The sequence below is a fragment of the Phyllopteryx taeniolatus genome, chromosome 4 (genome assembly GCF_024500385.1).
Source record: "Phyllopteryx taeniolatus isolate TA_2022b chromosome 4, UOR_Ptae_1.2, whole genome shotgun sequence".
Taxonomy (NCBI): domain Eukaryota; kingdom Metazoa; phylum Chordata; class Actinopteri; order Syngnathiformes; family Syngnathidae; genus Phyllopteryx; species Phyllopteryx taeniolatus.
Genome location: NC_084505.1, coordinates 16,886,709 through 16,903,425, shown reverse-complemented (window position 1 = coordinate 16,903,425; position 16,717 = coordinate 16,886,709). Strand labels below are relative to the sequence as shown.

Genomic DNA, 16,717 nt, shown 5'->3' with positions numbered 1-16,717 from the left:
AGAAGGCTTATATATATATATATATATATATATATATATATATATATATATATAAGCTAAATAATTTCAAAACCTTTTCCACCATTGTGACCTATAACCTGTACAACTCAATTTATATATATATATATATATATATTTTTTTTTGTTTTTAATTTTTGTTTTTTTTTTGGGGGGGAAGGGAATTATAAACTGACGTAATGTGGTTGGACAAGTGTGCACAGCCTCTTACAACAGGGGATGCGGCTGTCCTCAGAATTAACCAGTCACATTTAAACTCAGGTTAAACGGAAGTCGGCACACAACTGCCACGATTTAAAGGGCCTCTGATCAACCCCAAATAGTTTAGCTGTTCTATGTTTTTCCTGGTATTTGTTTGTATTCTAGCAGAAGCCTGACGTTTTTGTGCTAACACTGACTAGAACTGGTCATAATTCCCTCCACCTTGACTAAGGCCAGAGTTTAAGATGAAGAAAAACCAGCCTGTTTGGCCAAAAGGTTCAACCTTGGTTTCATCTGCCCATACCACATTTTCAGACTTCCGTCTTGCCACCCTACCCCATAGCCCAGACATATGAAGTAGACGGGAGATGTTGTCGCATGTACAAAATGGCCAGTACTTGCCAGAAATTTATGCAGGCATCCTGCCTGACCATTTTTCTTTTTGTCTTTTCATCAATTTTGGATTGACCTCCAGTTTTTGGTAATTTCACTGTTATGCTATATTTTCTCTACTAGATTATGGTCTTCACTGTGATCCATGGTATATTTAATGCCTTGAAAGTTTTTCTCCTGACTGATTATCTTTGAACAATAAGATCATTTTAATACTGTGGATGGACCATGGCTAGTGCCCAGTTATAAGTGTGTGTGCACATTGTCTTGTTTGTTTTTACTTCCTGTTTCGAAAGTATATTTTTTTTAAAAATGTTTTTAACTGAGTTCCACAGGTTATAACCATTGTTTTAAATTGATTTATTTTGGTCTCTTTTTTTTTTTCCAATATCATTAAAACCTGGCATTCAAACTGGGGTGTTTAGACTTCTTTATCCACTTTAGCAGTTATCCCAATGTGAAACTTGTAAAGCATATCTAGTAACTTATTGCATCTTTAATACAGATGCTGATTTAATCAAATTTACCCTTTTCGACGTTGAAACAGTTATACATTCATTGACTATGGTACCACACAAGCCATTGCTTTTCAAACTACAAAAAATGAGAAACTCATTTGCTGCATATCCCAGGGTTTTACTCATCGCTGCCACTCTGTGTTCTTATGAATGTGGATGGAAATGGCGATTTAAACATATTTTTACAACAATATAAATGATCTGTTGGAAACTATCAACCAGATGCTCAGAAGTGTAGTGGCAAAGCATTTGGGAATGGCATTGTTCTTTGGAGACCTGATGAAATGCATCAACTGACTGAATTAAAGCGATCACTGTATATTAAGTGTGATGCTCATCCATTTCTATGGCCACACTGGCCTTAAGACTGAGCAGGAATACGAAGAGCTCATTATCCCTTTTGCATCTGTGTATGCACAAACGCAATTTTGATTCTCAGATGAGACAGTTGGAGTACAAGTGGATTACAGATAACAGCCACCATAAGATGTGTTCCTTGACATCAATGCTGCTGGTCTTGTGTGGTGTTTTTTGTTGTTGTTGATTTTGTGCTTTTAATATCTCACCTCAGGATTGTCCATATTGATTTTATTTTTTCAGGTGTGGCTTTACCCCAAGAATAATCTTGAGATTTCATTTCTTCAGACTCCCTCAAACCAGAACTATAGCCATGATGCTGCGGCTGTGGCTCCATGGTGGTCTATCGCGAGCAGAGCTGTCCTTGCTTCTACGGCGACAATGAATTGGGAGATTCTGAACCAGGATCCTCAGATGACGAACATATCTGCCAGAGGAATAATATTTGGGCCATATGTTGGAGAAAACTTATTAACTTATTATATCTACCAGTCATTTTGTGTATGCAGTTGATCTGTGTTTCAGGTATGTAACCTACAGCAGCAGCGAGGGACAACACAATATGGTTGTTTTCCAGTTCTCTGGTTACATTTACTACAAGGTTTCACAGCCCATCCCAGAATTCAGGGTCTGGATCGGCAAGGATGATCCCAATTTGATGGACCTCAGGATGGATAAGCATGTAATAATAATGTGTGGTGTGCAACAGCAGCAGTCTGTGGGGTGCATTTCTCCTTGAGGGATTATGACTATAATGTTTATTATAATACGGTGCATAAATCTATACTGCTTTTCAAAACAAGTCACACATTACTGTATATTGTGCAATGAAAATCAACAATTTGATCATATCCATCTGTCCAATTTCTATAACTTTTAAAAGTCTAGCTACAGCATTTTGAATGCGTTGTAGGCACTGAATTTATTTATTTTTTCTGCTGATGCAAGCCTATGTACATTGCACTAATCTAACCATGTCTGACCTTTTCTAGGTCTGACAGACAGAGAAAAGGTTTGACCGTGGTAATTTGTGCAATTTGTGAAAAGCACGACTGAATGACTTTGGTTACCTGGGAGTCAAAGGAATGGTCAAGTAAAAACCAACACCTGGGTTATGAGCCATCCTGCAAAAGTTTTAAAATAAGACACCCACACAGGTTGGCAAACAAGTTGTATAGATGACTGGGGGAGGGACATTTCAGGTTGATCATGAGATCATTTATCTGAAGAGAGTTTTCTTCACAATACAACCAAAACTGTTAAATACAACTTTTTTTTTTTTATCCTTATGTGGTGTCTGTCACAGATTTAAATATACACGTATACATACATACACACACACACACACTAGGATTTGAAAAGCCTTGTGAGTACCAGGCCGAAGGTAAGCCTCTGGCAAGATGGACTTGGGCGCTGGTGACGCATAATCTATGCGACTTTTCCTCCGGAGCAATTACAATGGCAGCGAAGGGTGCGCACTGGTCCGATGCCGAGGTCCGTTGTCTGTTGGAAATTTGGGCTGACGCCAACATCCAGAACCTTCTCGACAAGACTCATAAAAACTCGGAAATATTTGCGGAAATCCGGGACTATCTGACTGACCGCGGGTATCACCGTACAGTTGAGCAGTGTCGAGATAAAATAAAGAAGCTACGCATGCGATACATCCGAGTCCGCGAAGCGCTTCGGAAGTCTGGAGGCTCTTCTAACGAAAAACTCAAGTTCCACTACTACGACGCCGTCGACGCAATTCTAGGCTCGAAACTAAGCAGTGACCCAAGTATTTTCGAGCCGGCGTCTCAGCAGAACAATGGAGCGGAAACCCCACTGAGCGGTGAGTAATTTCAGCTTGTTGTCAACTGAGCATTATATTTGTCAAGACATATTGGCTACACGTGTTTTATTGGATAACGTTGTGCAAGCGGTCATAATGTTGGGGATGGTCTGCGAACACGACCACTGAAAGCATATGAGCCACTAAATTGCTACAGCGTGGAATGTGTCATCGTCAATTTAGGTCAACACTGTTATTGCTATAGCAAACATGTACTCTATTTCATGGTCATAACCATAATATAAGGTATAACAACCATGCTGTTGTGTTGGCACATACAGTAAATATAAAAAGTCCCCCCCCCCCCCCCCCCCCCCCTGTGCCATGCCAATTTTTTTGGAAGATAAAAAAATGAGACCAAGATAAAGACTACAAAACACTCCATTACTTTACCCTGTGACCTGTATTACTCAAAAATACAAAATCTTTCTGAGAGAGGAAGTAAAAATAAACTACCGAAATGTGGTTGCACAAGTGTGCACACCCTCTAACTGGAGATGTATTCAGAAATTACCAATCACATTCAATCTCATGTTAAATTGGAGTCAGACCACACCTGCCACCATTTAAAGAGCCTGTGATTAACCCCCAAAACGTTTTTTTTTTAACAGCTTTTTTTTCCTTTTTCACTCCGAAAAAACTTGTTTTTTCTTGGCAATTACGAGGGTCAGTTATTCACTAGTTTTCGTTTTGTGTTCCAATAGCAGGGCTCAACTGTAGTTGATGTAAAAAGTTTTTCTCTTAGGCCACCACTAGGTGGTGTTTTAATTCAAATAGCTAATATTTCAATCATTTATTGACTGTGGCCATCGATTTGAATGTTTTTCTACTTTGCAAATGGAATTTACAATGGCAGTGTACATACAGCAATTTATTTTTATTATTCATTACAAAATGTCATAAATTCCACACCTCAAATCTAAGACTATTCTGGCACAAATACTTGAAATAAGTATCCTCAGTATCATTTGCATCTGTTTTGTTGTCGAGTACAGGTGAGAATATAAAATGTGAACTTGAAGATAAGGAGGCAGTTCTGCAACTCCTGCAGGACATTCAGTCGGTTACCCTCCCGGAACCCAGCAGCTCCTCTCAGACAGAGAGTGGAGACCACAGCCAATCACAGAGCCCTTTGCCTCTCATCAGTGATGTCTCCACCTGGACCAGCTATAAATCAAATGCAGATGCAAATAGTTATTCAGGACATATTGCTCGCTCCTCCATCTCTTCCCCAATACCAGGTAACCTTTCTTGAACTCTTTTGTTAGTGAAATATGAACACTATTTTAACACATTACTTGCTGCAGAGTTTATGGAAGATTTATTGGATTTATTGTAGATGTCCACAGCTTCTTCAAAACCTATGTCTAGATTTGTTTAAGTTGCACCTTAAGTTCTGAAAGTGTTCTTTCTACACAATGTCAGTGATGGGTAACGGCACGCTGGTCTATGTTTTCAATAGGGTCCTCTGCTCAAGTGACCAAAGCCATTGCCAATTTTCTCATCATGGATCTCCATCCTCCCACGCTGGTAGGCGGTAAAGGCTTCATCAAGCTGATCCACTGCCTGTTTCCCTCTTACAAGGAACTTCCATCGCCTTTCCTCCTTGAGGACCTCCTGAAAGAACACCACAGAAAAGTAAAGAAGGGCCTTGCTGATATGATGAGGACATCTAGTAATGGAGAAACTGAAAAGATATGCGATTACACCGGGCCAATAGAGAATGAGTGCAGGAGACATGGGCGACCTCCCAGACAACAGGGGGAGGTTCCTTACTGTGTCACTTTAAGTGCGGAAGTTTGGGTGCACATCTGGGAGGGCAATAATGAGGGCTATGTCACACTCTGGGCGCATTACATAGACACTAACTTTAATTGTCACAATGTCTGCCTGGCAACCCAAAGACTCATAGAGCGTGTCATGCCAGACAACAGCCTTCAAAGTTTAGAAATCCAAGTGAAGATTATGGCCCAAGAGTGGGGAATCGCCCATCTTAATCTGGTCTTGCTTGGAGGACAAGGAAGGACCCAAATGAGACTCCAGCCCAGAAACAAAGAAAAATGTGCAGGAAGTGACTGTCACCCAAACTCAACAATCTTTATAGAGAAGGAAAAAGCTGTGCCATCCAATGAGTCACAGAATCTAGAATGCAGTCCTTTAAGTGAAGGGCTACTATTTGTCCCATGTTTCTTCAGCGTTGTGCAGAGCTGCATTGAAGCAGTGATGTCACACCCCGTCGTCTCCAAGACACTCTCCCAATTCCAGGGTGTTCTTTTAACCCTGCTCCAGCCTCCTGGTCATTCCAGCCCCTTATTATATTCCCAGAGCGTGCTGCAAACATTGAGCAAACAGGAGCAAATGGAATTGAACTCATGGGCCTGTCACTGTCAACCCAACTGGTATAGACTCTATCCTCTGCTGAGCACACTCCTCAAGCATAAAAGCCTCATCATGGATTTTGTTAAAGAGTCCAAATGTGAAAACGTACCTGATGAAGAAATCGCTTCAGCATCCAGTTCATTTAACAGTTGTACAAACTCTTCAACCAGGTCAGCAAAATCAAACATGGTGCCATCACTTTGTGATTGGAGTATTGTGGAGGAGTTAAGTTCAGTCCTCAAACCTTTAGATGTGGCGTGTCAAACGCTTGCTAAAGAAGCCTTCCCACGCTTGTCTTTAATGAAACCCATTCTTACTGGCCTGCTTTCCCGCCACCTCGTATGCCGACCAGGAGACTCAATAATTCCAAAGGAGATGAAGCAGATGGTGAGGGAAAGGTTGGCGAGTCATTACAGCAACCCAGAAGTCAACAGGGTTTTATGTGTGGCCTGTGCCCTTGACCCCCAGTTTCATGGGCTGGGATTCATGGAGAAGACGGTGAGTTGAGCTATAGCGAACTAGTGTTTTAGCCCAAACAAGTTGACAGGATTCAGATCCTTTGAATTCTCAAAAGAGAGCAGCTTCCAAAGTTATGATTGTGATACTGGCCCTACCAGTCAAAACATCAATACCTTTCAAGCTGCCTTTTTGAGTTGTTCTGAGGAAATGAATGCATGTTTCTCACAAAGGGACTGTAAAGACAATATTTGGATCCTAATGTTTTGAATTTGAACATTTACATTGGTTAGCTCCCCAAGTGTCTGGATCATTGCAGACACCATAGTTGGTTTTGGGGGGATCACAAGAAATTTTAGCATCTTGAGTCATTTAAACAAACAAAATTCTGTCTATTACTTTTAAAGGAACAAAACAAGACGTTTGAGTGGCTTAAGAAAGACGCCATCAGGATAGCGAAGGAGGATGATGGGAAGACAGGAAAAATAAAGAATTTAAGCTCGAGCAAAAGGAGCCTATCCTCTGACTCAAGAGAGTCAGAGAGTTACTTCTTGAGAAGCAAACGTCTCAAACAGTCTTGCCTGATCAACCTTAGGGATATAGAGGATGAAGAGGAGGATGAAGATGAGATGGAGTTGGCAGAGCCTGACTCACAAGGTGAGGTGTCTGGTATAGAGTTCTTGCTCGGGGACTTGTTCTCCACAACCCGGAGGAGGCAGGACACTGTAGAAGAGTCTGTAGACATGGAAGTATCAGTGTTCAGAGCTGGGGCAGGGGCTTCATTGGGAATCGAGCCCCTGCAGTGGTGGAGGACAAAGGCAGTGCAGTTCCCACTGTTGGCTAAAGTGGCACTGGCCTACTTGGCTGCCCCAGCCGTGGTAGGTGATATGGCACGGAACTTTGTGCAGGACAGAAGAAGAGCAACCAAGAGGAACAGACACAACATCTCACCAGCCAGTTTGGACACAATCCTGTTTCTGCATTACAACCACATGCTCACCTCTAACTTCAGTTGCGGTTAGGCATGAAGATATCAAGGTGAGTGTTATTTGCTGAACATTTTGGCCACATGCTAAAGCCCTATGCAAATGTAAGCTTTACTCAGACCTGTGGCCTGTTGAAAAGATAAGTTGGCATCTGCAGGATCAGTGAAAATTAATTCCCCAATTTATAGTGTTACAAATACTTAGGATTTCATTTTAATTACAGAAAAAGCTATAGTAATTAAGTAGTTAAGATCCTTTGTTGATCCACAGAAAGAAAATTCAAGACTCGTTTCATTAGAGGTGGGATTCGAACCAATGTCGACAGAGTAGACTACAACCTGAACATAAGCCTTATGCCTGGATCACACTGCAAGACAAATTTGGTCTCTCACAATGGCACTATGACTACTACCATAAAATCCTGCCGTGTCTCGGTCAGGACACTGGGAACACAACATGGCACATTCTGATATCACCGTATCCAGTCTTTTGCGATCATTGGGCTAATCTTGTCGGGGGAGGTGCGACCGGAAAACGTGTCAACGCTACCGGATACAACCATTAACAATAGCGCTAGTTTTGATTGGGGGAGGCGCGACCGGAAAATATGTCAACGCTACCGGACACAAACATTGCCAATGGTGCATGTTTTAATTGTGGCAAATTGTTTTGTGCTGGGGGAAAAAAAGAATGTGACGTTGTGGCTGGGTGCTCCAGAGAGGACGGTTTGGGCTGTCGATTGTTCAAGGACAGTTTGATGTTATGTTCACGTACTTTTAAATACCGCTAACAAGCAGGCAGCATAACGTTATGTAGCTAGCTAGATAGATCGCTAGTGCTAGCACTAACGTTTGAACATAAACATTATGCCGGCGTTCTGTCAATTCATGCTCTAAACCTGCAGGAGTGTCAAACTCATTTGTGTTGCCGGCCACAACATAGTTATTAACGTAGTTAATATTTTCACAGTTAAATTGGCCCTTGGAGGGCCATTCTGACTGTGAACCTGTACAAATGTATCATTACATCATATGACTACATACAGTGCTGTGAAAATGTTTTGGCTCCCTTCTCAAATTTTATATTTTTGCATAGTTTCCCCACTTTAAGATCATCAAACAAATATAAAGAATATTATAGCCCAAGTGAACTTAAAATGCAGTTTTTAAATGGTGATTTCATTAATTAAGGGAAGAAAAAAAACCTATTCAACGTTACCTGGCCCTGTCTGGAAAAAGTAAGCCCCCGAAACCTAATAATGGGTTGGGCCATCCTCAGCAGCAACAACTGAAATCAAGCAATCAAGCAAGTCTGTCACATGACTTGAGATATTTTTGGCCCACTTGTCCTTGCAGAATTGTTTTAATTCAGCAAAAAATTGAGCGTTTTCGATCATGAACGGCCTTTTTAAGGTCATGTCACTGCATTTCAGTAAGATTCAAGCCTGGACTTTGACTAGGCCTCTCCAAAACCTTCATTTTGATTTTTAAGCCATTCAGAAATTTACTTGCTGGTGTGTTTCCGACACTTATTCTGCTGCAGAACTCAAGTGTGCTTCAGCTTGAGGTGGCCAACTAATGGCTGAATCCTTAAGGATTTTCTGTTAAAAATCGGAAATCATGGTTCCCTAGATCACAGCAAGTCGTCCAGGTCCTGAAGGAGCAAAGCAGCCCAAGATCATCGCACTACCGCCACCATGTTTGACTGTTGGTTTGATGTTTTTTGTGAAATGCTGTGCTAAATTTACGCCAGATATAACGAGATGCGCACCTTCCAAAAAGCTCAATTTCATCAGTCCATATATTATTCTTCCCAAAGTCCTTGGAATCATTCAGATATTTTTAAGTTGTCTATTTGTTTGACGATCCTAAACATGAAAGTGGGGAAATTTGAGAAGGGGGGGCCAATATTTTTTCACAGCACTGTATGCACACAAAATGATGGCTAACTACAGTAGTTTTGAAATCAGAAGCCAGCAAAAAAAAAGTTTTAATTTTTTTTAATAAGTTTATTTTAAAAGGTGATTTGGGAACAAAAATCCTTGAAATATCAAAATGTTATAACGGAAGACAATTTGCAATTTTGGTGTATTAGCAAGAAACATGAAGTTGATGCACATGACTTTCGCGAGCCACATAAAGTCACTGGCTGGATCTGGCCCCCGGGCCTTGACTTTGACACCGGTGGTCTAACGTTTCGGTAAACATTGGAGGCAAGGCGCTGTTGCAAGACACAATTCTCTTGGTTGATGTCAGGGTGCTATGTCAGAGGGTTCTCGTTGATATGTCACATTACACGGAAGATGTAAAAAAAAAAAAACAAATCCAACATGCTAGACTTTTAATTTTGGCATCGTAGGGATTCTCTGACTCCAAATCGTTGATCATGGATTATGGCACACTCCAAGGAGTTTTGTCGTTCCTGACAAAATATGTCCGGCCGGATCTGAAGTTGGGCATGATAGCAAATCTGGTCAATAACGGGGGTAAAATCTTGTCTGATCCAGTCATTAGGCCACTTGTTTCGAAATGGTGACCTTTCTCACGTGTAGAAAATGGGATTACTACTACACTATGGAAACTTCATGTTTTTAGTATGTTTTATTTAAAATTTTCCTCCAGTTATCTAACAACTTCTGGAGTCCTCCAGGAATTGTCCACTGATTTCAGCAGGAAGTGTCGTGGGATGGAGGACATACAGCGGCTGAAATAAGTATTTAAACCAACCATTTTTCTCACTAAATATATTTCCAAAGGTGCTATTACAATGAAAATTTCACCAGATGTTGGGAACAACCCAAGTAATCCATACATACAAAGAAAGTAGAACATTCCTCCACACAAGCAGTCTTCAAATCTTGAAGGTTCCCTGGGGTTCTTTTATGGACCTTGAGTTTCAGTTCTTTCCATAGATTTACGATTGGATTCAAGTCAGGTGATTGGCTGGGCCATTCTAACAGTTTTATTTTAATTTTTTTCTTTGAAACCAATTGATAGTTTCCTTGGCAGTATGTTTGTAGTATCATTATCCTGCTGAAATGTCCACCCTCGTTTCATTTTCATCATCCTCGTAGATGGCAGCAGGTTTTTGTCAAGAATGTCTCCTGTACTTTTGCCCATTCATCCTTTCTTCAAGAATGTGAAGTTTACCAGTACCATTTGCTGAATGCAGCCCCACACCATCATGTTCTCAGCTCCGAACTTTACTGTCAGTAGGGTGGTTTTAGGCTGATGTGCAGTGCCATTTCTTCAAATGTGGTGTGCATTATGGCATCCAAACAGTTCAATATTGCTCACATCAGACCAGACTATATTCTCCCAATATTTAACTGGTTTGTCCAAATGTTCAATGAGCTTTTACCTTTTTTTTTTTTCTTCCCAGCAGTGGGGTCTTACGTGGTGAACATGCACACAGGCTGTGGCGGCAGAGTGCATTACTCACTGTTCTCCTTGTGACAGCAGTACCTGCTAATTCCAGGTCTTTTTGAAGCTCTCCACAGGTGGTCATTGGCTCTTGGACAGCTCTTCTGATTATTGTTTGCACTCCTCTGTCTGAGATCTTGCAAGGGGCCCCTGATTGAAGTAAATTTATGGTGCTATGATTAGATTTCCACTTATGTATTATGGCCCCAAATGTGCTCACTGGAACATTCAGAAACTAAGATATGCGCCTGCAACCAATGCCATTGTTATGTTTTGCAACAATTAGTTTGCGATGGTCTTGAGACAGCTCTTTGCTCTTACTCATCATGAGATGTGTCTTGACTCACACCTTGGCATTGAGACCTTTTTGTAGGCCATAAATTAGGACTGAACCAGCTGATATTCATTTGCACTGACAAGGGGCTGGATTGCTGTTTGATTATGGATAGATTTCAGGTGTTGTCGTGGCTTTGCATGCATTTTCACACCTCCCGTCATGTGTTCAATACTTTTTCCCTGTGTCATTTCACATTTCACACAACTTAATTTCTGAGGTCATTTGTTCTACTTTCTTCGTATGTATGGATTACTTGGGTTGTTACCAACATCCGGTGAAATTGTCATGTCAATAGCCCCTTTGGAAATATATTTAGTGAGAAAAATGGTGACGTGTTAAATACTTATTTCAGCTGCTGTAACTTCTGATGTATGACCTTCCAAAGTTTTTGGTTTGGTACGATAGACTTCTTCTTTTAACCAACCTCAAATAAAAAAGTCACAGGGTGCTAAGGCCAAGAGATAAAAAAAACAAAAACATCTCAATTTGTCTTTTTTTTTTTTTTTTTTACAGTTACTTTTACCCACCCTATAGGTTTTTTAAAACTACTATTATAGTTATTCTGCATCAAGATCATTGTGCCTTACAAATGTGTCCAAACTTTTATATTGGTATCGCTATCATTAGCTGGTGATGTTTCCTAGAGGTCTTTGTTACGTTTCCTAATTTGACAACTGTGTGTTTTTGTCCTGTTTGAAATGTCATTAAGTAAATTGTTGTAATGTTTTTTTTACACTGTATTAAAATATGATGCACATTTTCAATAGATCCTTAAACACCAACACATGTTTAAAAGTCATGTATTGCCATAAATGTTTTTGTGTTATTGTACATGCATCATAAAGCCCTTGTCACCAAATTGTGTATGTAGTGGTTACTTGTGATGGGCCATACTGTGAGTGTGTTGAGAAGCCCAGGAACCTTAGTAATATGTGAAGCACGCATTACGGTGTTTAATCTTTATGGACGAGTAAAGTCACCAATGACAAAGTGTGTTTCTTCACTGAAGTATTGTATTGAAAGTTTTTCTCTGAAGCTGGGGAGACTATTACAGAAACGACTGAGTCCAAGCAATGTTAACAAAATAACAATTTCCCAATGAAATTATTCATAAATCAACATTTTGGCCCCCTGAATGCTATAGGCAACGATGAAGAGTTGCTCTCTCTGTGTAGTTCTATTCGGTTAAGGCAACTTCTTCACCACATCTCTTTTAGGGACATCTGCCACGCCATGAAAGCAAACATGAGTCGCTACCACACTTGCATGTTCCCGGATTCTTCTGAGAAATTGTGCGCTTACATCATCATCATCAACTTTCTCAGCCATGCCAATGTAACTGACAATCCTGTATTTTGTTGGAAAATTTACCACGACAAAGTCACTCATGGACAGATGTTTCCCGGGTGTCTTATGTCATCCTCGGAGCTCTCTTTTGATACATCAAGTGCAACAGGGACATGCTGTATTTCTCTGAGCTGTTATTATTTTCTTTTTGGTTGCAGTTTTGTGTTTTCTTTGATATTTTGCCTTTTCCCTGCCAGTTTCTTTTTTCTCTCTTCTTCTCAGGAGTATCACTTAGAATGTCTCATTTTATCCTGCACAAAGCATTTTTCCCACTTTACCCCACAGCCACAAATTTAGCAAAATGAACTTCTCTTAGCAATTCAGGCTAATCTTCAGCTGGTAAAAATCACATGGATTTATACATTGGTTGTCCATCAACATGTATAAAGGAGGTTTTTCTACCAGAATGAATTGCACCAGTTTAGCTTAATGAAGAGAAACACTGCTGAGGAAGAGTCAAAGGCACCGCTGTAGAGGGTGATGACGGTGGAGCGATGAACGGCAAACAGATTGCACACCTTTTACGAAACACAGAGATGCAAGTCATAGCACGTCTTTATACTGTATGTCATTTGGTTCGTTACAAACACACCAGCACCAACCATAAATTATTTTCATTCAAGGAATTTTGAGCTATAACCACTCATAACCCACCATCTAGTTGTGGGCCGTGCATTTGGTACCTGGGCCTTCAGTGGGGATTTACCCGACTTAAGCCACCTCTTACACTATGACATTGCAATTACAGAAAGCATCAATACTATACAAAAGCACAATATAACAGCACACAACTGTGCCACGTATATCCTCTGGAGCAGTTCATATTCAATATGTATCTAATAATGACAAAAACACAAACGTAAAAATAAAATACACCACCATACACACCAGAGATGTGGATGTGTGCACATGGCTACAGAGTTGTTTTGCTCTTTGAAATTGGCAGTAAGCAAGTTTTGCTCTGACCAACCAAATCATATACAGTCAGGCCCACAAATATTGGGACATTGACACAATTCTCTCCCAATTGGCTTTAAGCATCAGCACAATGGATTTGAAATTAAACAAACTTTCAGCTTTTATTTGAAGGTATTTACCTTCAAATCAGGTAAACGGTGTAGGAACTACAACAGTTTGTATATGCGCCACACACTTTTTAATTAAGAATTGTGTCCATGTCCCAATATTTATGGACCTGACTGTAGCTGCTGATATCAGTACCAATTGTTTTAGGTTTTAGTGTTCTATAAACATCTGTTTCTTAGTACACCAGTGGTTTCTTTTGTCTTCAGCAAATTCCCAATGGATGTTTTGGCTATGGTCAGTGTTTCTTACAGTGGCTTTGATTGCTTTTCACTCAGCTTCACAATTGCTTTTTTTTTTTCTTCTCCCCAACCATAGACAGCTCTCTGATTATCATGTTGGTTACGAGGTCACGCCATTACAGCACAGTATTGTGTATCATGCATACTTGTGTTTGTGTGCACCTACTTGCATTAGAAATGGTCAAAAGAAGGGTTCCAGTGGTGTAAAGGGATCTGGCGATAAATGAACAACATCATGAATTGAAATGTCAATAATCCGTTCCAGTCTTCCACAAAAAAATGAAAATCCTGTAATGTGTAGTTTAATGTGGAAGAATAGCACACCATAATATTGTACATTATAAAAACAGAGTAATAACCTTATTAAATAGAATTAAAAATAATTAAACTGTTTTTGTCACAGGTGGCACGGTGGACTACCGGTTAGCACATCTTCCTCACAGTTCTGAGGACTTGGGTTCAAATCCCGGCCCCGCCTGTGTGGAGTTTGCATGTTCTCACCGTGCCTACGTGGGTTTTCTCCGGGCACTCCAGTTTCCTCCCACATCCCAAAAACATGCAGGGTAGGTTGATTAAAGACTCTAAATTGCCCTTAGGTATGAATGTGTGCGCGAATGGTTGTTTGTTTATATGTGCCCTGCGATTGGCTGGCGACCGGTTCAGGGTGTACCCCGACTCTCGCCCGACAATAGCTGGGATAGGCTCCAGCACCCCAGCAGCATCCCCTTGTGAGGATAAAGCGGTACAGAAAATGGATGGATGTTTTTGTCACATCAATTGAATGGCCATGGTGCTGCTTCTTCTGGTGTGCCTGCCTTGGCCACCTGGGGGGCAGTATAAGACAAACTGATATACACGACTGTTCATTTGAGACATCTCACCTCCCCTCTCAGCTCATCAGTATGGCACAAATAGTCGTTTTACGACTTTACGTAATTTTGACTACTGTTGTATTGTCTGTCTACATGTGTTGCTGGACCATTTGTGTTCAGTTTGTTGCTTGGAGAGTTAAAGCACCGCAACATAGACGCTATTTAGCGTTAGCATTAAGTGAGCAGACTGAAAAGCTAAGCAGCATGGTTGTTTTAAATACACAAAGTGTAATTCTCTTTGTTTGCCCGTAATCTTCAACTGCGAGTGCCAATAAACAGCTTACAGCCTCTTTTTTTTTTGTATCTGCCAAACTTGCTTGTTGTGAAGTGAGTTGAGTCACTGCCACCATACAACGCTTGTATCTCAAGTCCGCACTCGCAAGTCAGAGCAAAAAAATCGATCGAACGGAGGCTCGTATCTCGAAAAATGTGTGCCACTCGTATCTCAAGGCACCACTGTAAGAAATAATTGCCTCCAAATTCGCTATATAAACGTTTTAACATCAGGAGGACCTACAGCTGCCATTTTGAACATCTCTGTCGGGACACTTCTAAATTATTCGTACAGTAACTGTTTGATCACACTACACTATTTACATTCAGTTGTTCATTACTAGGCGGTACGGTGGACGACTGGTTATAGCGTCAGCCTCACAGTTCTGAGGACCCGGGTTCAATCCCCGGCCCCGACTGTGTGGAATTTGCATGTTCTCCCCGTGCCTGCGTGGGTTTTCTCCGGGTACTCCGGTTTCCTCCCACATCCCAAAAAACATGCATGAATTGGAGACTCTAAATTGCCCGTAGGCATGACTGTGAGTGCGAATGGTTGTTTGTTCCTATGTGCCCTGCGATTGGCTGGCAACCAGTTCAGGGTGTACCCCGCCTCCTGCCCGATGACAGCTGGGATAGGCTCCAGCACGCCCGCGACCCTAGTGAGGAGAAGCGGCTCAGAAAATGGATGGATGGATGTTCATTACTACTTCCCATTTATGTGTTTGAGAACTCTGCACCATTTGCACAATCGTCACTGTAACAGATCATTGCACTATTAGTCACTTAAAATTGCTCTAAATTGCTTGAGGAGTGTATCGTTTGCACAATTGCCACTATATCAGTATTACCACACTTGTGGTACACTGTCATTGCTCAATGACTCTCTACACAGGTTTTTTTTATGTCCTAAATTTCCGTATATTTTTTCATAGTGGCTGTTTGCTGTCATACTAGAGTGGCTCCATCTCCCAGAGAGAAATTCTTTGTGTGTCTGCTAACATACTTGGCCATTAAATCTGATTCTGAGTCATTTCAGATGCTTCAACAATGGCTCTACAGCCGAGACCTTGGAGCAACATCACTTTTTGTGGTTATTGGTGTTATTCTGGAGACTTCTGGATACTCTGAGACTTCCTCTTGAGCAGGAAGGACCATTGTGTCTAGACCAGTGATTTCTAACCTTTATGGAGCCAAGGCACATATTTTACAATTGAAAAATCTCACGGCACACCAACAAATAAAAATGTCACAAAAAGTGGATACATTAATTACTTTATGTACTCCCTGTACTTTACATTTGCCAAGCAGTAGTCTACAAAGGCTTTTGTTCTGTAATTTTTATCTATGGCTTAGACAAAAGTGTGCATGAATGGTGCTACAGAAAGTTTTCAGGCATCATGGTGTCAGCTGATGAGCCTGTTTTGGGCTGAGAATGAAGACATTTTGTCTAGATTGAATGCAGAATGAAAAAACATAACTGTCGCCTGCAAGGCTTGTGGGGATGACAGCAACTTTTGTTTGCAGCGAATTGATTATTAGAAGGAGACACATGCACTACAGACAAGCAAAGATCTGTGGTGTGGATAAGAGAATTGAGAAGAGTAATCTTACCATATGTGAGCATCCTCCTCAGATGTTCCTCACGATTCACCCATCGCAACTCATTCATTCATTCATCTTCCGTTCCGCTTATCCTCACTAAGGTCGCGGGCGTGCTGGAGCCTATCCCAGCTATCTTTGGCCGAGAGGCAAGGTACACCCTGAACTGGTCGCCAGCCAATCGCAGGGCACATATAAACAAACAATCATTCGCACTCACATTCATAGCTACGGGCAATTTAGTGTCTTCAATTAACCTACCCTGCATGTTTTTGGGATGTGGGAGGAAACCGGAGCCGTCATAAAACCGAGAACCTTATAGTGTGATACAGTACAGCTTTTATAGACATAATTTTTCCATTAAATTGTTTTAGTTCACTCTGCACCACTGTGGTTGACC

The 16,717-nt window shown here is 41.0% G+C and overlaps 1 protein-coding gene and 1 long non-coding RNA gene across 14 annotated transcripts in view; one reads left to right on the top strand and one right to left on the bottom strand.

The window, feature by feature from the left end:
* Window positions 1-14,736, top strand: part of LOC133476510 (uncharacterized) — a 19,953-nt gene extending 5,217 nt beyond the window's left edge. For 9 of the 13 annotated variants that reach the window (XM_061770001.1, XM_061769991.1, XM_061769993.1 and 6 more), the window contains 4 exons: window positions 1,731-3,321; window positions 4,317-4,562; window positions 4,784-6,198; window positions 6,564-11,760. In XM_061770001.1, the coding sequence (XP_061625985.1) occupies window positions 2,946-3,321; window positions 4,317-4,562; window positions 4,784-6,198; window positions 6,564-7,178 (2,652 nt within the window). In that variant the 5' untranslated portion in view covers window positions 1,731-2,945 and the 3' untranslated portion in view covers window positions 7,179-11,760. Of the gene's footprint in view, window positions 1-1,730; window positions 3,322-4,316; window positions 4,563-4,783; window positions 6,199-6,563; window positions 11,761-13,976 lie in introns of those variants that run through there. The other 4 variants (XM_061769992.1, XM_061769996.1, XM_061770003.1 and 1 more) reach the window with 2 other exon arrangements.
* Window positions 4,369-16,717, bottom strand: LOC133476515 (uncharacterized). The gene is made up of 3 exons (XR_009788069.1): window positions 16,330-16,717; window positions 4,710-4,938; window positions 4,369-4,488 (listed from the first exon to the last, which is right to left on the bottom strand). It is a non-coding gene; the product is annotated as an uncharacterized LOC133476515 (long non-coding RNA).